General features: G+C 43.5%; 1 protein-coding gene across 1 annotated transcript in view; it reads right to left on the reverse strand.

The window, feature by feature from the left end:
* Positions 1-23,674, reverse strand: part of Col28a1 (collagen type XXVIII alpha 1 chain) — a 158,454-nt gene that overhangs the window by 14,101 nt on the left and 120,679 nt on the right. Inside the window, exons 28-33 of the mRNA XM_041675706.1 lie at positions 7,828-7,896; positions 7,284-7,364; positions 7,155-7,190; positions 4,959-4,995; positions 2,015-2,563; positions 789-943 (exon numbers count right to left, since the gene is read on the reverse strand). Coding sequence (XP_041531640.1) covers positions 789-943; positions 2,015-2,563; positions 4,959-4,995; positions 7,155-7,190; positions 7,284-7,364; positions 7,828-7,896 — 927 coding nt within the window. The remainder of the gene's footprint in view (positions 1-788; positions 944-2,014; positions 2,564-4,958; positions 4,996-7,154; positions 7,191-7,283; positions 7,365-7,827; positions 7,897-23,674) is intronic.

A 23,674-nucleotide genomic window follows, 5' to 3' on the forward strand; every position in this document is an offset into this window, starting at 1 on the left:
GTCTAGCCTGGCTTTAGTTAGTACTTGCTGAGGAAGAAATTAATGGGAGATTACTGAGTTTTTTCTGGATCTCATTGGTGTAAGTCAGTTCCCGGAAGCTTGCTAAGAAGACAGTCACATTTGTCTCTATCTCCAGGAAACAGCTATCATCACCAGGAAGCTCTAACCCTGACCTTGTACCATGACCGTGTACAGACCCCACCCCTCCCATCCCATGAACAGAAGCAGAAAGTTCGAAGGACAAGAATGTGGTCTGGAGTTGGAAGGTTGACACTTGGACCCTTGTGTAACTTTGGGCAAACTCAAGAGAGTACAAAGCAGATGCACCAAAGCACGAATGAGGGAGAGCTGTAGCCTGGCAGAAGAGAATTGGCAAAGGATAACGAGAGGGTAAATTAATAACACAGTATTAATTTGTTCCAGGATACATGTTTTGGTAGTAACAGAATAATAAAAATATATTATTTGTGATAGTCAATAAATTATTATCAACTATGGAAAAAAATTAATGCCATCTTTATGTTATCACATAAACTTATCAGTTTCAGGGCTATTTCAGAACTGGAAATCTACCATCAAGGACTTAAAATTAAACATAGCTCAACTGATCCTGAGCGAGCAGGGCAGGGACAATGTTTTCTGTATCAAACAGACTACACCATTTAAGTGCAAGGAGCAAGCAAACAGCTCCTTACAGACCTACATATGCTTCCAACTCACAGTTACTTAGTAACCTGCAGCCTCCTGCTGACTCACAGCCGTCTAACTACAAACTCACATTTACTTACCGACTCAGAAACTTCTGTGGGCTTTGGGGTGGATGTGTCGAGCTCTTGGCCTGATGACCCAAATCCAGACTGAAGGGATGATGATCCAAATACTTGAATGAGATAGGAATCAAAATCCTCACAAATTTTTTTAGACAATTTTTGCTTCAGAGTATCTTTTTAAACAGAAGCAGGAAGGGGGATTAGTGGAAACAGTAAAACTTCATTCAGTCCATCTTAAAGAGATCAACACTGTCCTTAAGCAAGATTCTTCCTATTGTTTGAAATCAACAGTTAACTAGAGTAGGAAACATTTATATTATCTGTAAAAGAGTATATCAAATATCTCTATTTAATAATACACACTAGCACAGAAGGCATAAGTATCATCAATACCCTTTTATCCAAAGTGCCAGTTCACTGAGTTATTCTGTGGACAGGACTAGCCTCCTAATACTATGTAAAAAAGGCAATTGCGTCCTGTTTTAGGGCTAACAAAAGGCCAATTAGTCCTAAAATGTATTCTTTATTACTGCAACAATTTTAAAGCCCTCTCAGATAAGATGATAAAGCCTTAATTCAAATTGGTAAAATACAAACATTTTCTCAAATGTGCAATACTTTCAATCATTCTAACATAGAAATAGCCCAGTGAAACTGAGTACATCAGATGAACCTATCAGCCAATTACAAAAAGATACTTAGTTTAAGACTGCCCATCAGGATAACATAGTGATGTATTTCCAAAGGTTATTTTTTCAGATAAATGGCTAGCATAAAGCAAGCAACTAGAACATTCGCTCCAATCCTTGTTGTTTACAGTTCTCATCCTTTTAGACTTCCATAACTTTATCATCAAGTTTTCTTTATTTTCAATTCCAGTTTTGTTTTTTCTGCTTTGCTTGATGCTTGCTACATTCCTTGTTCTGGTTAAGAAACTTTGAACAGTAACCAATAGTCACAATATCAAAAAGGTCCCATCTTCCTCTTCATTCCTGTCACTGCCAAGGAAACTCCAGCTGAGCGTCACAACTGAGCATTCCCTGCACATGTATAGATACAGGATTGTGCCCTCTACACTCGGGTCATAACACTTAGTCTTTTCCCTTCTGTAGTTTATAGGATACAGTGTTAAGTTGACATAATCCTCTTTAACTTCCTGGTTTCTGGATTTTGTCAGGATAACCGAGTGGTGTGAGTCTGCAAAGAACAGCATAAATTCCTTTGTACTGGGGTGGCCTCCTTACCTTGCAGGGTAAAGAAGTCATCGAACTGATAAACATGTTCTGCGTCCGTCGCAATGAGATTCATTTCCTGGTGAAAAATTTTGAAGTTGGGGTCATCTTTCTTCACTACTCCAATCACAAATATCTCCACGTCAGAGTCCTTGGCATCCTTCACCACCTCTGCCAGCTTCTTTTTATCTCGGGAATCTGTCTGTCCGTCAGTGATCACCAAGGCCACCTTCTTTACTCCTGGCCTTGCCTCTTTGAACATATCGTTGGCTGTTTGAAGAGCACTGGCTGTGTAGGTACCTTCCCCCAGGTATTGCATGTTGTCCACCTCCAGCTTGAAGTCATCCTTGCTGGAGAACTGTTTCAGGCCAGCCACTCTCTCCACCTTGTGGCTGTAGTTGATGATGCCTATCCGGGCTGTGGCGAGGTCCAGGGCTACCCGGTCAGCCAGGGTCTTCACAAAATTTTGGATGATCTGAAAGTTCTCTGGCCCCACACTTTCTGAACTGTCAATCACAAACACCAACTCCAGTGGAGTCTCTTTGCATTTGGGCCCACAACCTAAAAGATGAAGACAGAAACAGAAATGTTGCAGAAATGAAAAACAAACCATCACAGATTATCGTCACTGTTATAGGAGAGTGGCAAGATGCGTGGAAATGAACCAAAGACCTCAACCGTGGTCTTCTTTTCCTGTTACAGTGGGAAGAGCTCATAACTCTCTCTTCTTTGGATGCTGTGCTTTATTCTTTTTTTTTTAAAATGTATGGGGGGGGCTGTTTTGTAGAAATCTCCTCCAAATTGAAATACTCTAACCTGGACAAGAGTTCCTTAGGAAGTTCTAGAAGGAGGATATCAACAACTCACAAGTCTTAGAAAGTCTCTGAAACTTACCAGATTCATACAGTAGCAGAAAGAGCAGCTGAAGAGAAGCAACCCTCTAGTCTTTTAAGTTGTCTACCAGTCACATAGAGAATTCTAAAACTTAGAGTTCTAATTTCTTAGGGCAGGCACCCATGCTAGGGTTGACTTCTGGTAATGCTGGTGCCTTTAAGTCATTTACGCTTGTAAGTACCCTCCTACCCCGGCACACTCCTGTGAGTCACCCAATAACCTTGTTGGCTCGCCTAGGTGGACCTTGGTAACATTGTTACTTTGATCTGTCACAAGTTCCCTATCTGGGTGGAGAGTCATTTGTTTATATCTCTCCACTAATGTGTCACACAACAAAGCAACAGAACTACAGTGTAGCAGGCAAACACTTAGATGTCTGTTTCTTAGATTAAAATTTAAAAACCTTTTTAAAACTTAGCGTGTTCTGTGTGAGCCTCCTTGGTTCCGTTTCTCTCAGAGGTGATTGCCGTCCTGAATTTGCTTTCCTTATTCCACAGTTTGCACTTAAGCTACAGCCCAAAGCTGCGATTTTAACCTTCAGCCATATCTTTAAGTGAAACTAGAGAGTGGTTCGTGGGTATGCGAGATGGATGAAGGGAAAGGAGGGAAATGTTGACTGGGGGTAGATTAGGACCCTGGAGCCGACACATAGCAGCTGCTCTGGGCAGTGGCTCCACGCCCACTGAGAGGATTATTACATCTCCACACCGCCGCAGAAACCAGCACTCCATCTGCGCCACAAACTCTGACAAGAGGGATTCCAGAAAATACTGGTCAATACGCAACCATTCAGAGCTGGGGTCCCCCAAAATCGAATCCAGAAGCCATGTCTAAATTGTCCTATTACCTATCCAGCCTCAAGCCACTTCTCAGGAGATAAAGAAGTGTTGGGGCTCAGTGCTATCTTGCCTCTGTCCACTTCAGACACAGAAGCCATCATTACCCCTTTGTCTTCTTTAGCTAATTGTTTTCATTATTCCCTCTCTCTGACAACTCGGAGTCTCGAGTGTTCAGTCATGGGGGAGTTTAGATTTCTTTGTGAAATAAGGTGAAGCTTGTGAGATAGAACACAGTTGCAGCAATCACAATGAAGCTCACTTTGAAAAGTCATCCTAGCTGAGGGAAAAGCATGGGACAGTCATTAGCTAGTCTCCAGGTGCATGTTGGGCTTTTGCAACCAAATTTCCATTGTGTGTTTTTTTTTCTAAGGCTCAGGTAAATCACTGACTATTGATGAGCACAATACTTATAAGGGCCCACTCTCCAGACAGCCTTAGGGAAACAAGAAAACAATTGCCTTTCCGGGTTCCTACAGCCCTCCACAATGTCACCGCTCCATTTTCCCATTTTCTACCTACTTTTCAGAAGACTCTCTTGTTTCCCCAACAGCTATATACATGTGTCTTTTGGGTGGTCGCATTAGCTCTGCAACACAGCACACGATAGGGCTGACACTGTACAACACAGCACACGGTAGGGCTGACACTGTACAACACAGCACACAGTAGGGCTGACACTATACAACACAGCACACAGTAGGGCTGACATTGCACAACACAGCACATAGTAGGGCTGACACTGTACAACACAGAACACAGTAGGGCTGACACTGTAACAGCACACAGTAGGGCTGACATTGCACAACACAGCACATAGTAGGGCTGACACTGTACAACACAGCACACAGTAGGGATGACACTGTAACAGCACACAGTAGGGCTGACACTGTAACAGCACACGGTAGGGATGACACTGTACAACACAGCACACGGTAGGGCTGACACTGTACAACACAGCACATGGTAGGGCTGACACTGTACAACACAGCACACGGTAGGGCTGACACTGTACAACACAGCACACAGTAGGGCTGACACTGCAACACAGTAGGGCTGACACTGCACAACACAGCACACAGTAGGGATGACACTGTACAACACAGCACACAGTAGGGCTGACACTATACAACACAGCACACAGTAGGGCTGACATTGCACAACACAGCACATAGTAGGGCTGACACTGTACAGGACCTTTCACTTTCTTGATAATTAAATCTTACCACATATTTCAATAATAAGTTTGATAATTTCTTCTTTCTGGGGAGAAAGGAAAATGTATTAACATTAAGTTTATGACTGGAGTATATTTCTTATCATCCCGAGAGATTTGTCTCATAATCAGCGTTGGACCATTTGATTCACTCCTTCCTTGGAGAAAATTAAACAGCACAAAAGTTGGAAGTTGGATATAATGTGTCATACCCAAAAAGAGGCTGAATTCTGAAACTTAACAGTTCAGACTTTTAGATATTAAATCGCAACTCCAGTCCACATATCTGTGGGTGTTGTAATCTGTTGGCCTGGTCTGCCACTTGGGTACCCTGTCCCTTTAAGAGGCCAGCTCTGCCCACTCCCAACCTCCCTCATTCTGCAGAGGCAAGCAGATCTCCCACCTCCTCTCCAGTCCCCCCTCTCCCCTCCCCTTCTGCAAAGGCGACTTCTCCCCCCTTTCCCCCTTTCCCCCCTCCCCCTCCATAACCCACTAAATAAACTCTATACCCCAGCTCAATCTGCATGGTGTATCTGTCTGTCCCCCCCAGGGCCTCAGGCCACACGCCAGGGACCCACTGAGGCCTCCGGTGACCCCTGCTACCCCTCGTGGGACCAGCCTCAGGTCACCCATATTTATAAAATATAACAGTGGGACCCAGGCTATCAGACAATAAAACAGTGGGACCCGGACCTGGGCTGTCAGATGGCAGAAGGGTTTCTGGGTCTTGGCTACATAGCAGGAGAAAAGTAGCAAAAAAAAAAAAAAATAGTTGAAGGGATTATTTTCATTAGAAATATCTTAAGTGCTATCCATGCTCAGTAAATAACCTCCCGTGCATGCCCAATTAAATTCAGTCACACACACACACATGCACACACCCATTCATACACACAACACGAAACTTTGAGGGGGAACTTCTTAGGAAAGAGGGATCAGCTGAGTAAGGAGGGGTTAAATTGCTGTAGCCACTATAGGAAGCTGCTAAGGTTGAGTAAATTTACAACAAGGAAAAACAAAAACAATAACAACAGAAACACCCTTTGTCCAAGAGATAGTCTCTCTTGCCCTGAATATTACTACATATCATTTTATCTTCTCTGGACTACCACACCCCACTTAATCTTCTTTTAGCAAATATATCTTCTTTTAGCAAATATTCATCACATGGTAGATGACGTCTCTTTCTCCCACATTCGGAGACATAACCGAGGTCTCTCATTTCCCACAGTCTCCTATTTTCATAGTGCACTTCCGTAAGTCTGACCACAGTTCATACCCCAGGAATGTTGGTGACATGGATGTGGAAATAAAGGAAATCAGTTCTGCCCCAGCCCCGTGTTGGGACGAGCAGGCAGCTATCGGGCTATGGGAAGCTCCTTCCGTCATTTACACGGACTCTTGTCTTTGCTACTGTCAACAGCTAACTGCTGCACACATGACTCCTCTCACTGTCGACGTCTTTGGGAATCAGACTGGTGGCGGGGGACAACAGAAAAGAAGCTGCTGTCAGGACCAGACAGTCTCCCTTCCTTTCACTCCCAGATTTTCCTGCCACCGTGCGTGGGATCAGCATCGCCAGCTGATTACTGAAGGAAAAAGAACGGAAGATCTCCTTCCTTTTCTAATCCTTGGGAGATGAAGTACTCTCTAATCTGAAAGGAAGAGTTTGCATTTGCTATAAAAACTCTAGAACCTTCCTGCCTAGTAGAATTTAAAGAATCATCTTTTTGTGGTTGTTGTTTTTAATAGTGAGAGAAAATGAGTAGAAGATTCCAGAAACTTTTCTAACTCTGGCTTTGAGATGACTAGCCTCACAGCACTTCCTTGAGGAACTAGCTCAATCAAAAAGAGCCCCTGCCCTGGAGTGAGAAAAGCCACATCAAATAAACGCCCATGTGGCCTCTGGACTTATTTTAAGCAGATCACTCCCTCATTGCCAACAATAGCAATCATTTCTTCCAGAAGCCAGAAGGGAGCGTCCCTCTGTGCTCATATGCAGCTGTGCCTGGCTTCCTGTGTGATTTCTCCGTCCTTCCAGATGAAATGACCTCCGGCACCCAAGTCAAGACTGGCCTGGCAACAGACACCATCATTAAACAGAACAAACCAACGTCCACAGCATCCATAATTCTAGGGCTACAACATGAAGACAGCACTTCTGCAGACATGAACCCCTCAATTACCCTCTAAGATAGATACTCACCGTAAGTCCCAGGTCTCCTTTTGGTCCTTGTAAACCCTACTTAGTGGGAAGAAAAAAGTAACATTCAGGATATGTTAGACCCAGTTGAGAGTATAAAGCCATAGTCAAGCTTGAAAAAACATATCTTGCCTGTTTTCCTGGAGATCCGGGCTCTCCAATTTCTCCTTTTTCGCCTTTCTTTCCCACATCACCCCGTTCTCCATGATCTCCCTGTATAACATGGTTAAAAGTCAAACTTAAGTCATGAACATTAAAGCCAAATAAGAAAAATAAAACCTACGGTTTGATTTGTTGCAACTAAAATCCCCTTTAAAGGCTTGGAGTACTTATTGACATAAATATACATAAGGAAAAAATTCATTTACACCTAAGAGGAATTAACCTCTTAATCAGATGAGACACCTGACCAGCTCATTGCCGTCAAGAAACTCAAGTGTTGCGTAACTTACCAGGTTCATGAGGCTTCTGTGTCTACCACATTTGTGTCATAAGGATTTTTTTCTTTCACTGACTGCCTCTGATGAATGAGGAAAATGCTACAGCGCTTGGAGTCTACCACAGATGGCACTTTTAGTGCGGTAAGAGGGGCAGGAACCATGAGATCGCTGTCACAATTAGGACTAAGCAATAAGACCTGTGTCTAAGCATTTCCATAAAATTCTGATTCACTTACCTTCTGGCCAGGAAGGCCATGGCCCACTGTACCTTTTGGCCCTGGAAAACCTTGAGGTCCTTGCTCCCCCTATGTGAGATATAAGAAAGAGGTGTTCTTATTAATTCCCCAAAATAACTCAGAATATTTCGTGTGTTAGAAACTTACACTCAGCTTCCGTACTACATCATAGCATTGCCTAATTTTGAGGGAGGTTATAAAAATATAAATATAGACACAGATATATAGAGGGAGATAGGTTTCTTGATTTGTTATCCATTCCTGTGGTACAGACAACTCTATCTTGACTAATCTAAAGGTATGGGCACATGTACCTGTTCACAGATAGCTAATATTTCAGTTTGTCTTTGTATTTTTCTGTATTTATAATATGCTAAAAGCATGTATTAATAATGAGGAGAAAAAATAAAGCATTACTCCAATCAAAGATAAGGAGCTCACGCCTTTAATCCCAGCACTCGGGAGGCAGAGGCAGGCGGATCTCTGTGAGTTCGAGACCAGCCTGGTCTACAAGAGCTAGTGCCAGGACAGGCTCCAAAGCCACAGAGAAACCCTGTCGCAAAAAACCAAAAAAAAAAAAAAGATAAGGAGCTGTTTATATAATTGAGTATAACCTGCTAGCTCCATTTTTGATTGTTTATAACAGCAGGAAGGACTTGATTTTGGTTCTTCCCCACACGTCTTAATTCCCTCTTTTGCCCAAGACATAGAAGGGCAAAACAAGCATCATGGTATAGAATATGAAATAGAAATAATCACTAATAAATCACAAAGTCACAGTAACTACATCATGGTATAGAATATGAAACAGAAATAATCACGAATAATTCACAAAGTCACAGTAACTACGTTGCTAAGAAATGTATTCTAAATCTTTGCTTAAATCTGCATCCGTTGGTGATTAGTTTCTGACAAAGTAGAAAGACGCTGAACAGGCAGGGCCATCTTAGTCCCCCCCCCCCCCCCCCCCGTCCCCATCATGCTCTCAGAAGTACCCTAACTAACCCCAGGGGAATGTGGGTGGCATAATAAAAGGTCTAACCGTAGTCCCAACCTCACACTCTCTTGAAGAGACTCAAGGGTGAAAGGTGAGATAAAGGTCTGCTTTGCCATGAGTCAGTTTCTCACAGCACAGTGGGACTGAGCTCTGAGTTCCTTTATATCTGAATAGATCACAAGTGTAGAACTTATACTCTTGACTCCTAAATTCAAGATGCAAAGCAAGTCGCTAAGAATGGCCAAGTCTGAGAACTTGTTCCCGGAATGTCTTTGCACCTTGGTGTCCTCGAGCCAAGCCTAGCGCTGTGACAGTGAGGCCAACAGGTAGGAATGCCTGTGTAGTGGTGCAAACACTGGACACACCTAGGATGACTCACCTTTGAGAGGCTGTTGCCCTCTTTCAACTCATTGACATTGTTTATTCAGTTTACAATCGAGAGCAATTCTCTTTTCTTGCTAGGAAATCTGGAAATATTGAGAGGCTCGGAATTCTGCATGGAAACTAATACCAGCTTTCTGTGGGACAATCATCTTGCACCCTTGAAAGATTTGTCAGTTACATTACTTTAATAAAATGCTGATTGGCTAGTAGCCAGGCAGGAAGTATAGGCAGGGTGACCAGGCAGGAAGTATAGGCAGGGCAACCGGGAGAATTCTGGGAAGAGGAAAGGCAGTCTGCAGTCATCATCTAGATACAGAGGAAGCAAGATGAGACTACCTCACTGATAAAAGGTACCAAGCCAATGTAGGATGTAAGAGTTAATAAGAAGCCTGAGGTCAACCAGTTCATAATTAATGTAGACCTCTGTGTGTTTCTTTGGGACTGAATGGCTGTGGGTCTGGGCAGGACAGAGACTACTGCCAACACCAGCTAAATAACATATCATGTGTCATGACAAAGATTAGGAAGGAATGTAGCAGAAAACAGGCTCCAGTGGGTGTGGTTCCTAGCCTCATCTAGAGTTTAGAAGGGTCTGCCTAGCTATGGTCCTGATGCCAGCCCACGGAGAGGGATGAAGGACCCTGAGGAGACAACTGCCTGAAATTCTACTACCCTTTGCTTTAATTATAAAGAAAACAATCCACACATTTCATTTATAGCCTTAAGAAAGTGATCTCAGGAAAGGTCACAGTGTGAGTTTGCTTCCTCTGATGTTTTGTGGACATGAATGAGAGCATCTTCATTCAATGAGATACTCAGGAAAGAGGAAACTGGGATCTGTGCTGAGGGGTCCAGAAGACTCCTGGTCACAGACAATGAAGACGAAAGGTTCGTGGCAGAACATTCTAAGGAACCAAATGGTTAGCTTTGTCCCGATCCCAAAGGAGGACAGAAGTAAACAGCACTGTGATACTAAGATGTGGTGAGGAATCATCACTGCCAAGTCTGTACTTAGAGGGGCCTGGGAGGAGGAGTCCCATAACTTTCTACCAAGTATGCACAATGGTTGTTTCTTAGGCAATATTTCACATCTCTGCAGCAGATGTTACAAAAGATGTCCCATAAAGGTTTATGAATAACTGTCTTTAAGAAATGATGCAAGTTCCCAACAAAGTGAAAAGCCATATTCTGAGGGGAAATTGCTGAGAAGGCAACTATCACAGGAAAACTAATGTCCAGGAGCCTACACTCCAATGGTTTTTAATGCAAACATTTTATTTACAGCATTAATGAAGGAAGCTGGGTCTCTGTATCATAAAGATTTTCTTCCTTTGTAACCATTAGTTTTCCTTCAAAACCCTGGAGGGTTTCTTTAAACTTTTAGAGTAGATCACCTGGATAAAAGCCTTTATTAGAAAAGCCTTGCTTAGTTTAGCAGAGCCAAATGTGCCTTGATCAGATTTCCTTCTCTGACTCAGGAAAGTGGTAAACAGTGAGTTCCCTGTAGATCAGACAAAATGTAGGAAAGGTTGGATCTACCAGAAAATACAATTAAATAAACCTTTCAAACTTAACTTCTCACCCACTGCGTCATTGTATTCTAAGTATGGCCTGCTAAAAGTGGAAGAGATTTAGCTTTCAACCAATTCATTATTTTATAGAAAATAAATTTACAAGAGTACTATGCAATCTGTGAGTCTTTTAATTTTTGCATTATTAATAAGTAAGAAATAATTTTTATCCTTTCTAGATGTTTTCTTGGGCACAGGAAGAACAAATCAAATTTATAGATACTCAAAAAAGCATAAAATGGACTTCTGGCTCCTACTCAGAGTATGGAAACATGAAAACTAAGTCATTCTTAAAACAATAAATATAATTTATTTTTTTATTTTAATGTATAAAATGTTTACATTAGGAAACATTTCAGGGTAGACTCCTGGACACTCAGTCGCCCCTGTGATAGCTGCCTTCTCAGTGATTTCTCCAAGGATATGGCTTTTCACTTTGTAGGAAAATTATATCACATCTAAGGACAGTTAGTCACAAACCTTTATGGGCCGTCTTTTGAAATATGCTGTAGAAATCTTAAATACCATCTAAGAAACAATTTGTCTACATAATTGTTAGAAAGGCATGGAACTGCTCCCAGACCCTCTATAGAAATGAAGTCGCAACTCTTTAGTAGTCTTTCATGGACCTCTAGTTGTGGGACAACCACTCTGCTCAACGTTTTAGGAAACACTGGATCCCTAAGCAGAGCTAGGACCTCAGCACGACCTTCCCTGATGGAAATACCAGACGTTATGTGTAATCTGGCAGGTACGGTTCAGATAAAGTTCTGAACCGATTCCTAACAGCCAATGTGGCAGCTGTAAGAAGATAGATTTCTGGAGCTCCAGGCAGAAGGGGGGGATCACACCTACCCCAGGCTGGGTCTACAGGCAGAAGGGGGGGATCACACCTACCCCAAGCTGGGTCTACAGGCAGAAGGGGATAACAACTACCCAAGGCTGGGGCTCCGGGTAGAAGGGGGGATCACACCTACCCCAGGCTGGGTCTACAGGCAGAAGGGGGGGATCACACCTACCCCAGGCTGGGTTTACAGGCAGAAGTAGGGGATCACACCTACCCCAGGCTGGGTCTACAGGCAGAAGGGGGGGATCACACCTACCCCAGGCTGGGTCTACAGGCAGAAGGGGATAACAACTACCCAAGGCTGGGGCTCCGGGTAGAAGGGGGGATCACACCTACCCCAGGCTGGGTCTACAGGCAGAAGTGGGGGATCACACCTACCCCAGGCTGGGTCTACAGGCAGAAGGGGGGATCACACCTACCCCAGGCTGGGTCTACAGGCAGAAGGGGGGGATCACACCTACCCCAGGCTGGGTCTACAGGCAGAAGGGGATAACAACTACCCAAGGCTGGGGCTCTGGGTAGAAGGGGGGATCACACCTACCCCAGGCTGCTCTTCTGAGACCCAGCAGAGCTCAGAAGGAAGACATGCAAATAGGAAGTCTGGGCAGGAATGACGGGTGGGAGGCTGGAAAGCTCCCTGTGATACAGGCCTAAGATTAACCATAGCTACTGCCGCGTTCTGTCCAACATGCTATAAAAAAAAAAAAACCACTATGGCATAGCAGGCTCACACATGGAGCAATCTATTTCTCACTGTACTGGAGACTGGGAAGTCCAAGATCCCGACAGGGGAGGAGGCATGGTCTGGTGAGGGCCATGTTCTGGTTCACAGATGGTATCTTCTTGCTCCATCTTCACATGGCTGAAGGTGCAGAGCCCCTCTCTGGACCTCTTCTGAGTACACTAGCTCATTTGGGACAGCCCTGACCTCTTTACTTAATCCCCAAGGTCGTCCAATAGCATCACCTTGAGAGTGAGGGCTATCAGCATAGGGATTGGGTGTGGACAGAAACGTGCAAATCCTAGCACCCCGGGAAAGACATGGCCCTCCCTACGGGGAAAAAGGTGGTCTCAGGAAAGGACAACCAACATCCTTGCCTTTCCCACATGGATGATGGCTCATGGCAGGTGGGGAAAGGAAAACAGACAAAAAAAGCCACAGCGAGGAATCCTAGAGCCAGCATTAAAGCTGCCCTATTGCTTGAGGCCAAGAACGCATGCTCAGCTCAGGACAGCAGGAGCCGGCTATGAATAAAACTGGTATGAATTTCACTGCATATAAATAATTCTCCACTAAATGATGAGAATAAAAGTCCTTGAATAAGTTGAAAGAATTGGACCCAGAGAACCGGTTGGGTAAAAGCTCCTGTGGCTCTTACAAAGGATGCTGGTTTGATTCCCAGCACCTACATGGTGGTCACAACCATCTGTAACTCCCATTCTGATGATTCATAGCCCTCCTCTCTGCAGGAACCAGGCACACACATGGTACACATGCAGAAAAACACCCATAAACATAATATTTCATTAAAAAGAATTGAACACTCGACAAAATCCTAATGATATATGTAGGTTAAACTGTATATCAATGATGATTTTCTGATATTTACCATTGTGTTATATTGCTTAAGAGAATGTGCTTGTTTATAAAAATACAGAAGTATTTAAGAGGAAAAAGTAAAAATATCATGTCTCTAGTATACTATCAAATGTTCATACAAACAACATGATTATGTGTATTACACAGGCACGCATACTTTGATTTTTTTCAAATTTGGTGATAGTAACATTTAGCAACTCTAAATCAGAATTCTTTATGCTATACTTGCCGCTTGCTTAATGCGAAGCTATTTCAAAATGAAGATTAGAGATCAATATCTGAAACGAATGAGTGAGAGAATAAACAAACACACAACGATGTCCTCCGTCCTCATTGAAGAAGTCGGGCACACAGGTATTTTATCTACCTGGAGTTTGCGAACTCACATGTTACATAAACACCAGAGTCCAACATATGGATTTCATGTGGAGTGTGTGCATGTGCGCACACACACAGAAAAGTGTGCATATGAGTACACCTGTCCATAGAAGCCAGAGTGCTATTCCTCAGGCACACTATAATTTCTGTTTGTTTGTTTAAGTCTCTCTTTGACCTGGTGCTAAACAATTAGGCCAGGCTAGCTGGCCAGAGAATCCCAGAGAGCCTCCTCTCCCTGCCTCTCAGCATTGGGAATCAATGCCAGGTCACAACGCTCCAAATGCAAGCACTCTGTCCTCTGAACTACCACCCCAGCCTGCAGGATGACCTTCTTGAAGCTGGAGGCTTGACCACCATTCACACAACCTCCAGGTAAATATGATCAGTTTATACTCCCAAAGAGTTATCTACCACCAGGCCAGCACCTCCATCTCAGCAAAATGTAAATGTTACAGAAGTGGACACCAGGCTACATTTCAACAAAGGGACTCTGGCTACCACTGCTCCTTCCTGTTAGAGTTCATGCCACCCAGTTTTCTGCTACCTGGGTAACAGCAAGGTTAATCTTTTGTAGAGTAGAGGTTTTTATTTCTAAGAAGAGATATGAGTTTCATATTTAGAAACACAACTAAGAATCCTGTTATTAAAGGGAAAATGGATGAAGATGCTCTGAAATTTTGGCTCAGGCCTGCTTTCTTCCTGAAGATTGATTGAAAGGCAAGAGCAAAACAACCTGAACGCAGGCTCTATTCAGTGAAAACTTGAAGCATCCTGGTTTTATTTTTATCTTCACACCCTTGTCTCTTCACTGTACTGTTGTGCTGTTCTCCCCCTAGGCATTCTCTATCTCTTTCTAAAAGAGAAAGGGCTCAAATCAATACGGCAAACCAGAGCCAGAAATTCTAGTTCAAACAGAAACTTCTGCTCTGACAAGAGGGTAGCCTTATCCGAGAGCCCCAGAGACGTGGTCCACAGTGAAAACAAATGAAGCTTCTGGCTAGCATTCAGCTGAGGGGCAGAAGGGACTTTCTAGGCTGAGAGCACTGGCTGGGGAGGATTTGGGGATGGGAAGCAATTTAGCTTTTTAAGGTTTTCTGGGTTTTTAATATTTTTGAAATTTCTATGCAATGGTGCAACCATACGAAAAAGTCCAGACCTCCCTCGTTTGCAGTGGTCCTACAGCATCCAGACCTCCCTCCTTTACAGTGGTCCTACAGCATCCCAGGATGCTTTTTAAGCATCACTCTTTCCTGTTTCTATCCTACGCTGTCTCTCCCCTTTCTGTCACACTATCACTAATAAGAACGTGTGGGTGCAGGGACTTGTAAACTTTTAAAGTGGAGAATAAAAGCCTTCTGCCTGCTGGACTAAAGAAGGCAGGATTGTATTAGATGTCGACATAGTGGGTGAATCGTACAGCTCATCAGACCAATGACCAGCCTGAAGAGTCTTCCAGGGTTTTGCCTGAAAGCCAGGAACCACTTCCTACTGCTTTGTGGGCACAGCTAGTTCACGTGAGACGGACATTTTCTATTATTATTGAAGTACATCAAATTGTACATGTCGATAGAGGGTGCCTGTCTAGGGACTTCTCAGCCAGATTGGTCTGGTATTTGGGCACTGATTTCCTGAAAGTTCTGATCCTAACACGCTGCTGCTGTAAGTAGCAACCACCACCTATTGTTTCCCTATGAGCAAAGATCTAATTTAAGTTTCTGTGTAATTTCTTAATAGTCCTGTGAAGAAATACAGAGGTAGCAGAAGTCAGGCTTTAACAGTTCTCTCAAGCTACCATGGATTCTATTTAATTTTACAATATTTTCAACAGTAGTTCTATTTCCAATATTCAGGCTGATGGTCCCTCTGGACAAAGGCTCTACTGCATTTTCCTCTGTTCTAGCTTGGCACTGGGAGAAGCCTGGGTAATTCTTCCTTCTCCAACAAGATAATCAACCGCTTCCAGTTCCTTAAAATCCCTTCCCTTTGTGGCACTGCATCCCTCTAACTGAATGTCCCATTTTGATATGTTAACACTCTTTAATGGGGACCATGACAGCCTAATGCTTGTTTGATAAAGTAGCCCATTTGCTCCAGAGGAGAATCAATGAGTAAGTTATACGCTGTCAGGCCAGCTTTGTTGGAGCAGAGCCTCAGAGCTTCTTGGTACCTGGCCAAATATAATCCCAATAGGCTGAAAGGAACAAAAACATGGCTTCATTATATTTGATCTTCATTCAAATGGTGATTCAAGTGGTTGCAATTGCTTTTGGGGAGAGACACGGAAATCATTTAGAGATTCAATTGTTGATTTTGAGTCTGTTCCTAAAGACAATCCAACACCTTTACTATGTGTACTTTTTCATTCTTCATGGTCTCGGTATAGAGCCAAGAAATGTCAGCCACAGACAGCGAGAATTTTCAGAACAGCCCCCCTGGAAACTTCCAGGAGCTGGATCACGATGCTGCCGACATTAGTGCTGGTGTCTGTGTGCAATTGCTGGGCTGCTATAGTGAATCGTCACCAGTGGAAAGGAGTGGAACACCGCTTGTCCATTATCTCACATCTGTAGCTGTGAGAAATCTGACATCAGTTTCCAAGGATTAGGCAGAACAAGCTTCCCTAGAGGCTCTGGGGACCAAGCATGCTGCCTTTATCCTTCCATCTTCTCGTGCCATCCTGTCCTCTCTGGGTTTCCTCCAGCCCCTCCGCTCCAGGCTCTTTCCATCAACGCCTCACTTCTATCACAGTCTAACTCTTCCTGCCTCCCTCTCGCTTGAGATTGCCTCTAGTGTCCACCCAGATAACTCGAAACCGCCTCCTTCTAGCCCATTTCTAGTTCCCTTCTGCCATGAAGTAATACATCCACATTCCACCGGTGAGGACATGGACATCTGGGAGGTTCGCTATTCAGCCTAGCATAGTGACTTTTTTCTTATGCCTATAAAAATAATGTGGTATGGTTACCATGCTATCTGTATTAACCTCGATATATTTCCATTTAGATGATAGCGCTAGCTTGCGAACGCGCAGGCGTACAGTTTACACTCTAGGATGTGGAGTTAAAATTCTTATCGAACGCTTAAAATATCTAATCATGTGCTCTATAATACTGCTTTGTTCAACAAACAACCACGGATACACAGCTGTGGGTTCCTCACTTGCCGCCATCCTGCTGACATGTTACACATAGCCTAATCACTCACATCTCTGGGTGAGGCAAACAGGATGCAGCCAGTAATCTGAAAGTACGGAGCACGGGATGAGTTGGAGAGGGGAGAGAGGGGGAGGTTGACTTGACCAAAGCACATAATATGTATGTATGAAATTCTCAAAAATAAAATTTGGAAGAATTTAAAGTATAGTACGCTCTGGTCTGAGGGGACAGCCCAGTCAGTAAGACGCCTGCTGTGGCAAGCCTAAGATTGGGGTTTGGATTCTCAGCACCCACATTTTTTTGTTTGTTTGTTTTTAGAGACAGGGTTTCTCTGCGGTTTTGGAGCCTGTCCTGAAACTAGCTCTTGTAGACCAGGCTGGTCTCGAACTCACAGAGATCCGCCTGCCTCTGCCTCCCGAGTGCTGGGATTAAAGGCATGCGCCACCACCGCCCGGCTTCAGCACCCACATTTTAAAGGCCAGGCATAGTCGTGTGTGTGTGTGTGTGTGTGTGTGTGTGTGTGTGTGTGTAACTCTAGCACTAAGGGTTAGATGTTGGAGATATGTGGATTCTTGGAGCTCAGTGGCGAATCTGGTCAAAATGATGAGCTTGAGGTTCAGTGAGAGACCCTATCTCAAAAAGCCATAGAGCAATCAAAGAAAGACATGTGACATCACCCTCATGCTTACACACACACATTAACAACACCACACATGCACACCATACCACACTGTACTCACTCACAAACTATAGCACATGCATCTAGGTACAGTACCTAATGCTTGATGACAAACACATGCTGCTTTTTTAAACACCAATGGCCCTATATGTTTGATCATTGCATTAGAATATACTCCAACATGACTGTACCATGACTATAAAGTAGTACAGGGGACTCACAGAGGTCATGTTTTCTGCATGGCCTGATTGCATCAAATGATCATGTTAAATGACAGACCTAAACCATCTAGATTTGTGTAAGGACACTCCATAATGCATACAAAATGATGAGATCACCTTTCGCCATCTCTTAGAACAGATCCCCGTTGTTAGGTAGAGCATGACTAGATCATAGCATGTAATCCACGCTTGAACTAGTACTGTATGGATTTGCACCAGAGAGACTTCAAAAATGCAGTTTCCCTTAGGAAGGGGCAAGGTGTGTACTGGCTAGAATACTGTAAGGGACTTGCCTCTCACTTCAAAAGACCATGAATTAGGCGATTAAGACACAATATTGGAACTCTGCTGAGTCTTTCATGGCATGTGTTTCTGTTCTTACTTTTTAATAAGGGGCTATACTTACAGTAGGATTCTATCTGACATCTGCCCTCATTAAAACAGGCCTTGAGATAGCAGACCTATCCAAAGAAGCAGGTCATGTCTACGAACTTCTACACTTTAAGAACCATATATAGTCAACCAAAAGAATAAGCAACTATAAATACATAAATTGGCATCACATAACTTAGAGTACATATAAATACATGTTCTCAGCTTGGCAATGCTGTGTCCCTCTGGCCATTTTGCTCAAGCTCGGCTCTTTACTTCCGGTGTCTGTGTATAACCGCTAGCTAGCGAGGAGGGGGTGAGGAAGCAGCAGATCAGCATTTGTCAGTCAAGTCACTTAGCATGGCTGCTCAATTGCTTCCTGGACCCATACTCACTGACATGAGTTTCTATTTGATTGGCAGAAATTAGTCTCATTTTCTAATAATAAAGCTGCCCTTGGTTTAAATTCTAATTAAATATATTGGCAGGTCATAGCATAAAAAGCACCATGGCTTTGAAGGGTTTTGCCAGCTGTTCTCAGTTGCATGTATCAATTTGTCTTGCTCTTCTGTCTAAATCTCCTCTCTCTCTCTCTCTCTCTCTCTCTCTCTCTCTCTCTCCCCCTCTCTCTCTCTCTCTCTCTCTCTCTCTTTCTCTCTCTTAGTTAAACTACAAATATGCTTGTACCACAATGATAAATACAAAGAGAAAGAGTGGGTTTAATGGCAGTAGGCTATGCTAGAGACAAGGATATCTGCCACCCCCTTTTCTTGTCATCTGTACCATTCTAGTTCCCTGGCATGCGTCTCTCGAAGACTGCATATTTTTCTGTTTGGTTTCTTTTAAAGATTTATTTTATTTTAACTATGTGCAAGCATGTGTGTGCAGGTGGCCGTGGAGGCAGAAGGGGGCACTGAATGCCCTAGAGCTGGAGTTACTAGTGGCTATGAACCCGCTGACATGGCTGTTGGGAAGCAAACTCAGGTCCTCGGCAAGAATATTGCATACTCTGAACCACCGGACTATTTCTGCAACCTTGGCAGTTTGGTTTAGATGGCTCCAACTTTTCATTTGATGTCCCTTGTGCTCTCAGGAGAGATGGATACCAGGTTCCTTTCTAATTGTTATCCTGAGCAACCTCCTCTGAATCTGTGACTCAGTAGTGACCCTATAAAGCTAATAATCTCCAATTCTCTAGTCTCTATAGTCATTATTATCTCTAAACTCCTGGCTTAACTTCCTGTATACCTTCTAGAGTTTTCCATATGATAACCACTGAAGAACTAAATTTACCCAAACCGGAAACACTGCTCTGCTCTGTCTCTGTCCCTCATGCCCTCATCCCTCCTCTAGACTCCCAGGACTGCAGAATCTCTGGGTCATGACCCTGTTCTCCCTGGTCATCCTTTCCCATCTGCCCTCACTCCAGTCATAACTAGCACCCTTTATATTAACCTTTCTCATACCACGTAGGCCATAACAACTTTGGATGCTCATATCTTAACTATCCTATTTGCCATAAATTTCCAAAGTAGAAACTATTCATCCTACTTTTTTTATTTGCCTTCTGAGGAACATATTTTATATCGCTATACATCATATTGAGCTATAAAGGGTGGCTATGGTAGCTAACCACCTTTTTATAAAAGTTGACTAAAGACCATACATACACTCCAAACTCCATCTTATTTTAACCTCACAAACCACACAAGTATCTAGGTGCCTCTTAGCTTAATGAAGGAAAATTTCTTGAAAATTTGGAACTTAAACTGATCATAGCGTATCCAGCCACAGTGGATCTATCTACAACACAACTGTTGAAACCCCGTGCTCAAGGAGCATCAAGTAAGCAGGGCTGTTAGAGCCAGAGGACCGAAACCTCTGCTGTATTTTCTAGAAATGATGGAGATTGGAGATTTCGCCCAAGATGCCTCAATAGCATAAGTCCTCAACCAGACCTGAACAAGGATAATGCCAACCAACGTGCTAATATGGAAAGGGAACTGTCATGTGACCCCACCCCTAGAAGAAGAATGACAGATAAGTCCGGGATGCTGAACTAAGGGAAACAGTCTTCTCCCAGGGAGGAGCTCCCTAATTGCTCACCCCAAACCAAGTAGTCAGCCCTGAAGTTGTGAATACGCAAGCTATGCTGAACGGACTTGACAGGTTGTATTTATGTCTTTAATCACACATCTATGTAACAACCATTAAAGTGGAGGAGACCAGTAATTTAAGAGAAAGTGAGGTGAACATGGGTGGAGAGGAAGGGAAGGGGAATGAAGGAAGATGATGCAATTATACTTTAATTTGAAGCATTGGCGGTTCAATCTAGAAACATAATAAAACAGAGATTATGGAAGAGTTTAGCAGATATTTATTGACGAATCAACTGAAGAAGATATTTATAACCAGGTTCTCTGTGCTAGGAATGTGGGTCTAGGATGAATTTGTGAATTGCTCCTAGAACATTGGCTTCTGGGACAGCTGAACAAAACCCATAAGGAGGCACTCACGTACTAGAAAACCCACACTGCAGCTCACGTGAAATGAATTCTGCTGACTGCACAGGTCACTTCAGCAGTAGAGTGGGGACAGCAGGAAATGGTGACCTGCACAGCCACAGTCACTACCTAAGCAGCAGAAAGTGGGGCCTCTCAGCACGATACTCAATCCCTCTGCATAAGCTTGCTGAACAAACAGATTCTATGATACGTTGTGTGCTTTGCAAAATACTCTTTTTTTTCCCCCAAGGATCCACTCATTTACACACAAGAGTGGACACAGAAACCATGGAAAGGGCAAAGCCTCCTCTTAATGATGTAATCTTGGAGTAGGCTGAGTCCTGACCTAGAAAGACATCCGAGTTCTGAGTTAGTAAAGCTTTCTCTTGCCGGGACAGAATGCCTGAGGTACAAATGTTCAGGAGGGAAGACTTACTTTGGCTCACGGTTGCCAAGGTTGCAGAACGTGATTTGCTTAGCAGCATCTTTGGGTGCCTAAGGCAACACTGAACATTTGATGGAGAGCGAGTGGTGGAACAAAAATCTCACCTTGTGGCAGATAGGTAGCAGAAAAGAAAGAGTCAGAAATAAGATACACAGCCCCCCAAAGGCACACCTACCCACGGCCCACTTTCTCCAATTTGGAGCATTCATCTGGGAACTCATCAGGGAATTTAACCCCTGAGGTAGTTAGCACCATGATCATGGTGATCAGTCACTTCACAACACCATCAAGCCTTCAACACATGAGCCTTTCAGGTCCATTTCATACCCAACACGTGGACCAAGTGAATGTTCTCTTACATGGAAAGGGGTCTTCCCAGCTGCAACTAAGCTAAAGTTCTTCATGCAGGGAGATTATTTTTTATTCTCTGGGTGGGTCCTAAGTGTAATCGTGAGACCTCCTGGGAAGGAATCAGAAGAAGGTATGCTGGAAGAGCAGAAACAAAGCCAATGTGAAAAGTAAAACCCATTGGTTTTCCAGATGGAGAAAGGTGCTGTGTCAGGTACAGTGGGAGTGTGGATCCACCTTCTAGAAAAGACTAGGAAATGCACTCTTCAAAACTTACTCAGTGTTAGCCACACTAAGATTCAATTCGTATTCAAGGGCTTCCAGAACTCTAAGACACTGCAGGTGAGTTGTATTCAAGCTGAATTTGTGGCCGTCTGTTACAGCAAACACAGGAAAGCAACAGAGACTAAGGCCATTCCTCTTGCTTCTGGCAAAACAGACCATAACAAGAGCATTTTGTGTTATATCATCAAAAGTAAGTTGCCTCAGTAGTATTACTCCAAGTGTCATGAAGCTAAGAAGAGCAAGCCGGGAACAGGGCTGGGGGTGAGGTGGGGGGGGCAGTTTGCATTCTGCAGACCAGCACTCCATGCAAGGACAGTTCTTTGGAGAACACTGCTCATCTATGGCATTTCAGTCTTCAGGAGGCAAAGGAATATTGGGAACGACACTCTCACTCCAAGGGAAAGGGATGACCATTCTGTGTATTAGCCTTTGCAATAGGGCTGGAGACTGTTGGAAAGCCATGTTTCAGTATGAGTGGTGGTTCAATTACCATATGTATCCCTTTAACTTGCTTTGTCTCCAACGCCACCTGTGGTCTATATTGTTAGAATTGTTTCTTAATCCTATATTTAAAGATGGAGCTCAGTTCCATTTCCAGAGTCCCTCTCAGGTGTAGGAGAAGCTTCCTTCTACCTTTGCTCCATTCTTCAAAGGATTATCACAGTCTGAGGGAGGAGATATTCCCACTATGCAATATGAGGATACTCACATACTACCAAGAGACAGGAGTGTCTTGGGTTGTTGCTGCTGTGATAAAAACACTATGCACAAAAGGTTTTCTGGTTGGTGTGACAAATTGCCACAAACTCACCAGTTGAATGCCATCCAGTCTTTCACATTCTGGACTCCTTAAGTCTGAAATGAATCCTAATGTAGATAACACCATGGTTTATTTCATCCTACAGCATGTAGTTAATCGTCCCAGGAAGTCAGGGCAGGAACTCAAAACAGGGGCTTGGAGCAGGAGCTGGTGCAAAGGCCATATGGCGTGTTGTTTTCTGACTTGCTCCTCATGGCTTGCTCAGTCTGCTTTCTTACTGCACCAAGATGACCAGCTCGGGGGTGGCACTGCCCATGGTTAGTTGGGCCCTCCCACATAAGCATCAATCATGAAAGATGCCACACAGACTCACCCATAAAGCCAATCCTATGGAGGCATTTCCCCAGTTGAGCTTTCCTCCTCTTGGAAGACTCCAACTTGTGTCCGGGTAACAGGACAAGCCACCGTGGAGAGTGGCTGCAAGGGGCGTACACCAAGGACAGGAATGGTAGGGAAGCCAAAAACGAGAAGAAAGCCTATCCTGCAAACTCTAATATACTCAAATACTCAGCTGACCGAGTCACTCTGTCCTTAAAATACTTCCAGAGAAAATATCCAAATGAAATTTACACACACACACACACACACACACACACACAGCTGGACATGGTGGTACATGCCTTTAATCCCAGCACCTGGGAAGCCAGTCAGAGTTACATAGAGTGATCCTGTCTCAAAACACTGAATAAGCAACAAGAATAAAATGCATGTATATGCATACAAAACTAACATATGTGTGTCCGTAGGAGTATTATATATAAAAACCAAAAGTAGAAACACATTAATATCAGTGATTCCTATACTTTGGTCACATAAGAGATAGCTGTCCATCTTTGTGACGAAAGGAATTACTGGGCTCCACTTTCTGAGTTGCTTCTCAGAAAATGTCTTACAGAGTTCGTTTTTTATATGTTCTGGGGATTAAAGCCCTATGTATTCTTTAAATAAAATACGAAAAGAGCCTTATGACAAGCACTTCCTTTAGGCAGTCCTCCAGCTCGTTCATCTATATGCAGTCTTCTCTCTCATTTCATCTCAAAAGTCAAGAAGAAGAAACTTCTCTCTTGATTTCTCAGCAAAACTCTCCTAGATTGTTTTCCATTAGCTACCCAGTGACAACCGACGTGTTAACCCAGAAGCTTAGATGAATGGGCAGCATCTGAGGTCAAGGAAACAATAAAACTGTGAAAAGATCCATGGGGTCAGAGTCTCTTCTTAAAACAAATCCTTAAATAAAATAA

The sequence above is a fragment of the Microtus oregoni genome, unplaced genomic scaffold (assembly GCF_018167655.1).
Source record: "Microtus oregoni isolate MIOR12 unplaced genomic scaffold, Mior012 000026F_ref0000081, whole genome shotgun sequence".
Lineage (NCBI taxonomy): Eukaryota > Metazoa > Chordata > Mammalia > Rodentia > Cricetidae > Microtus > Microtus oregoni.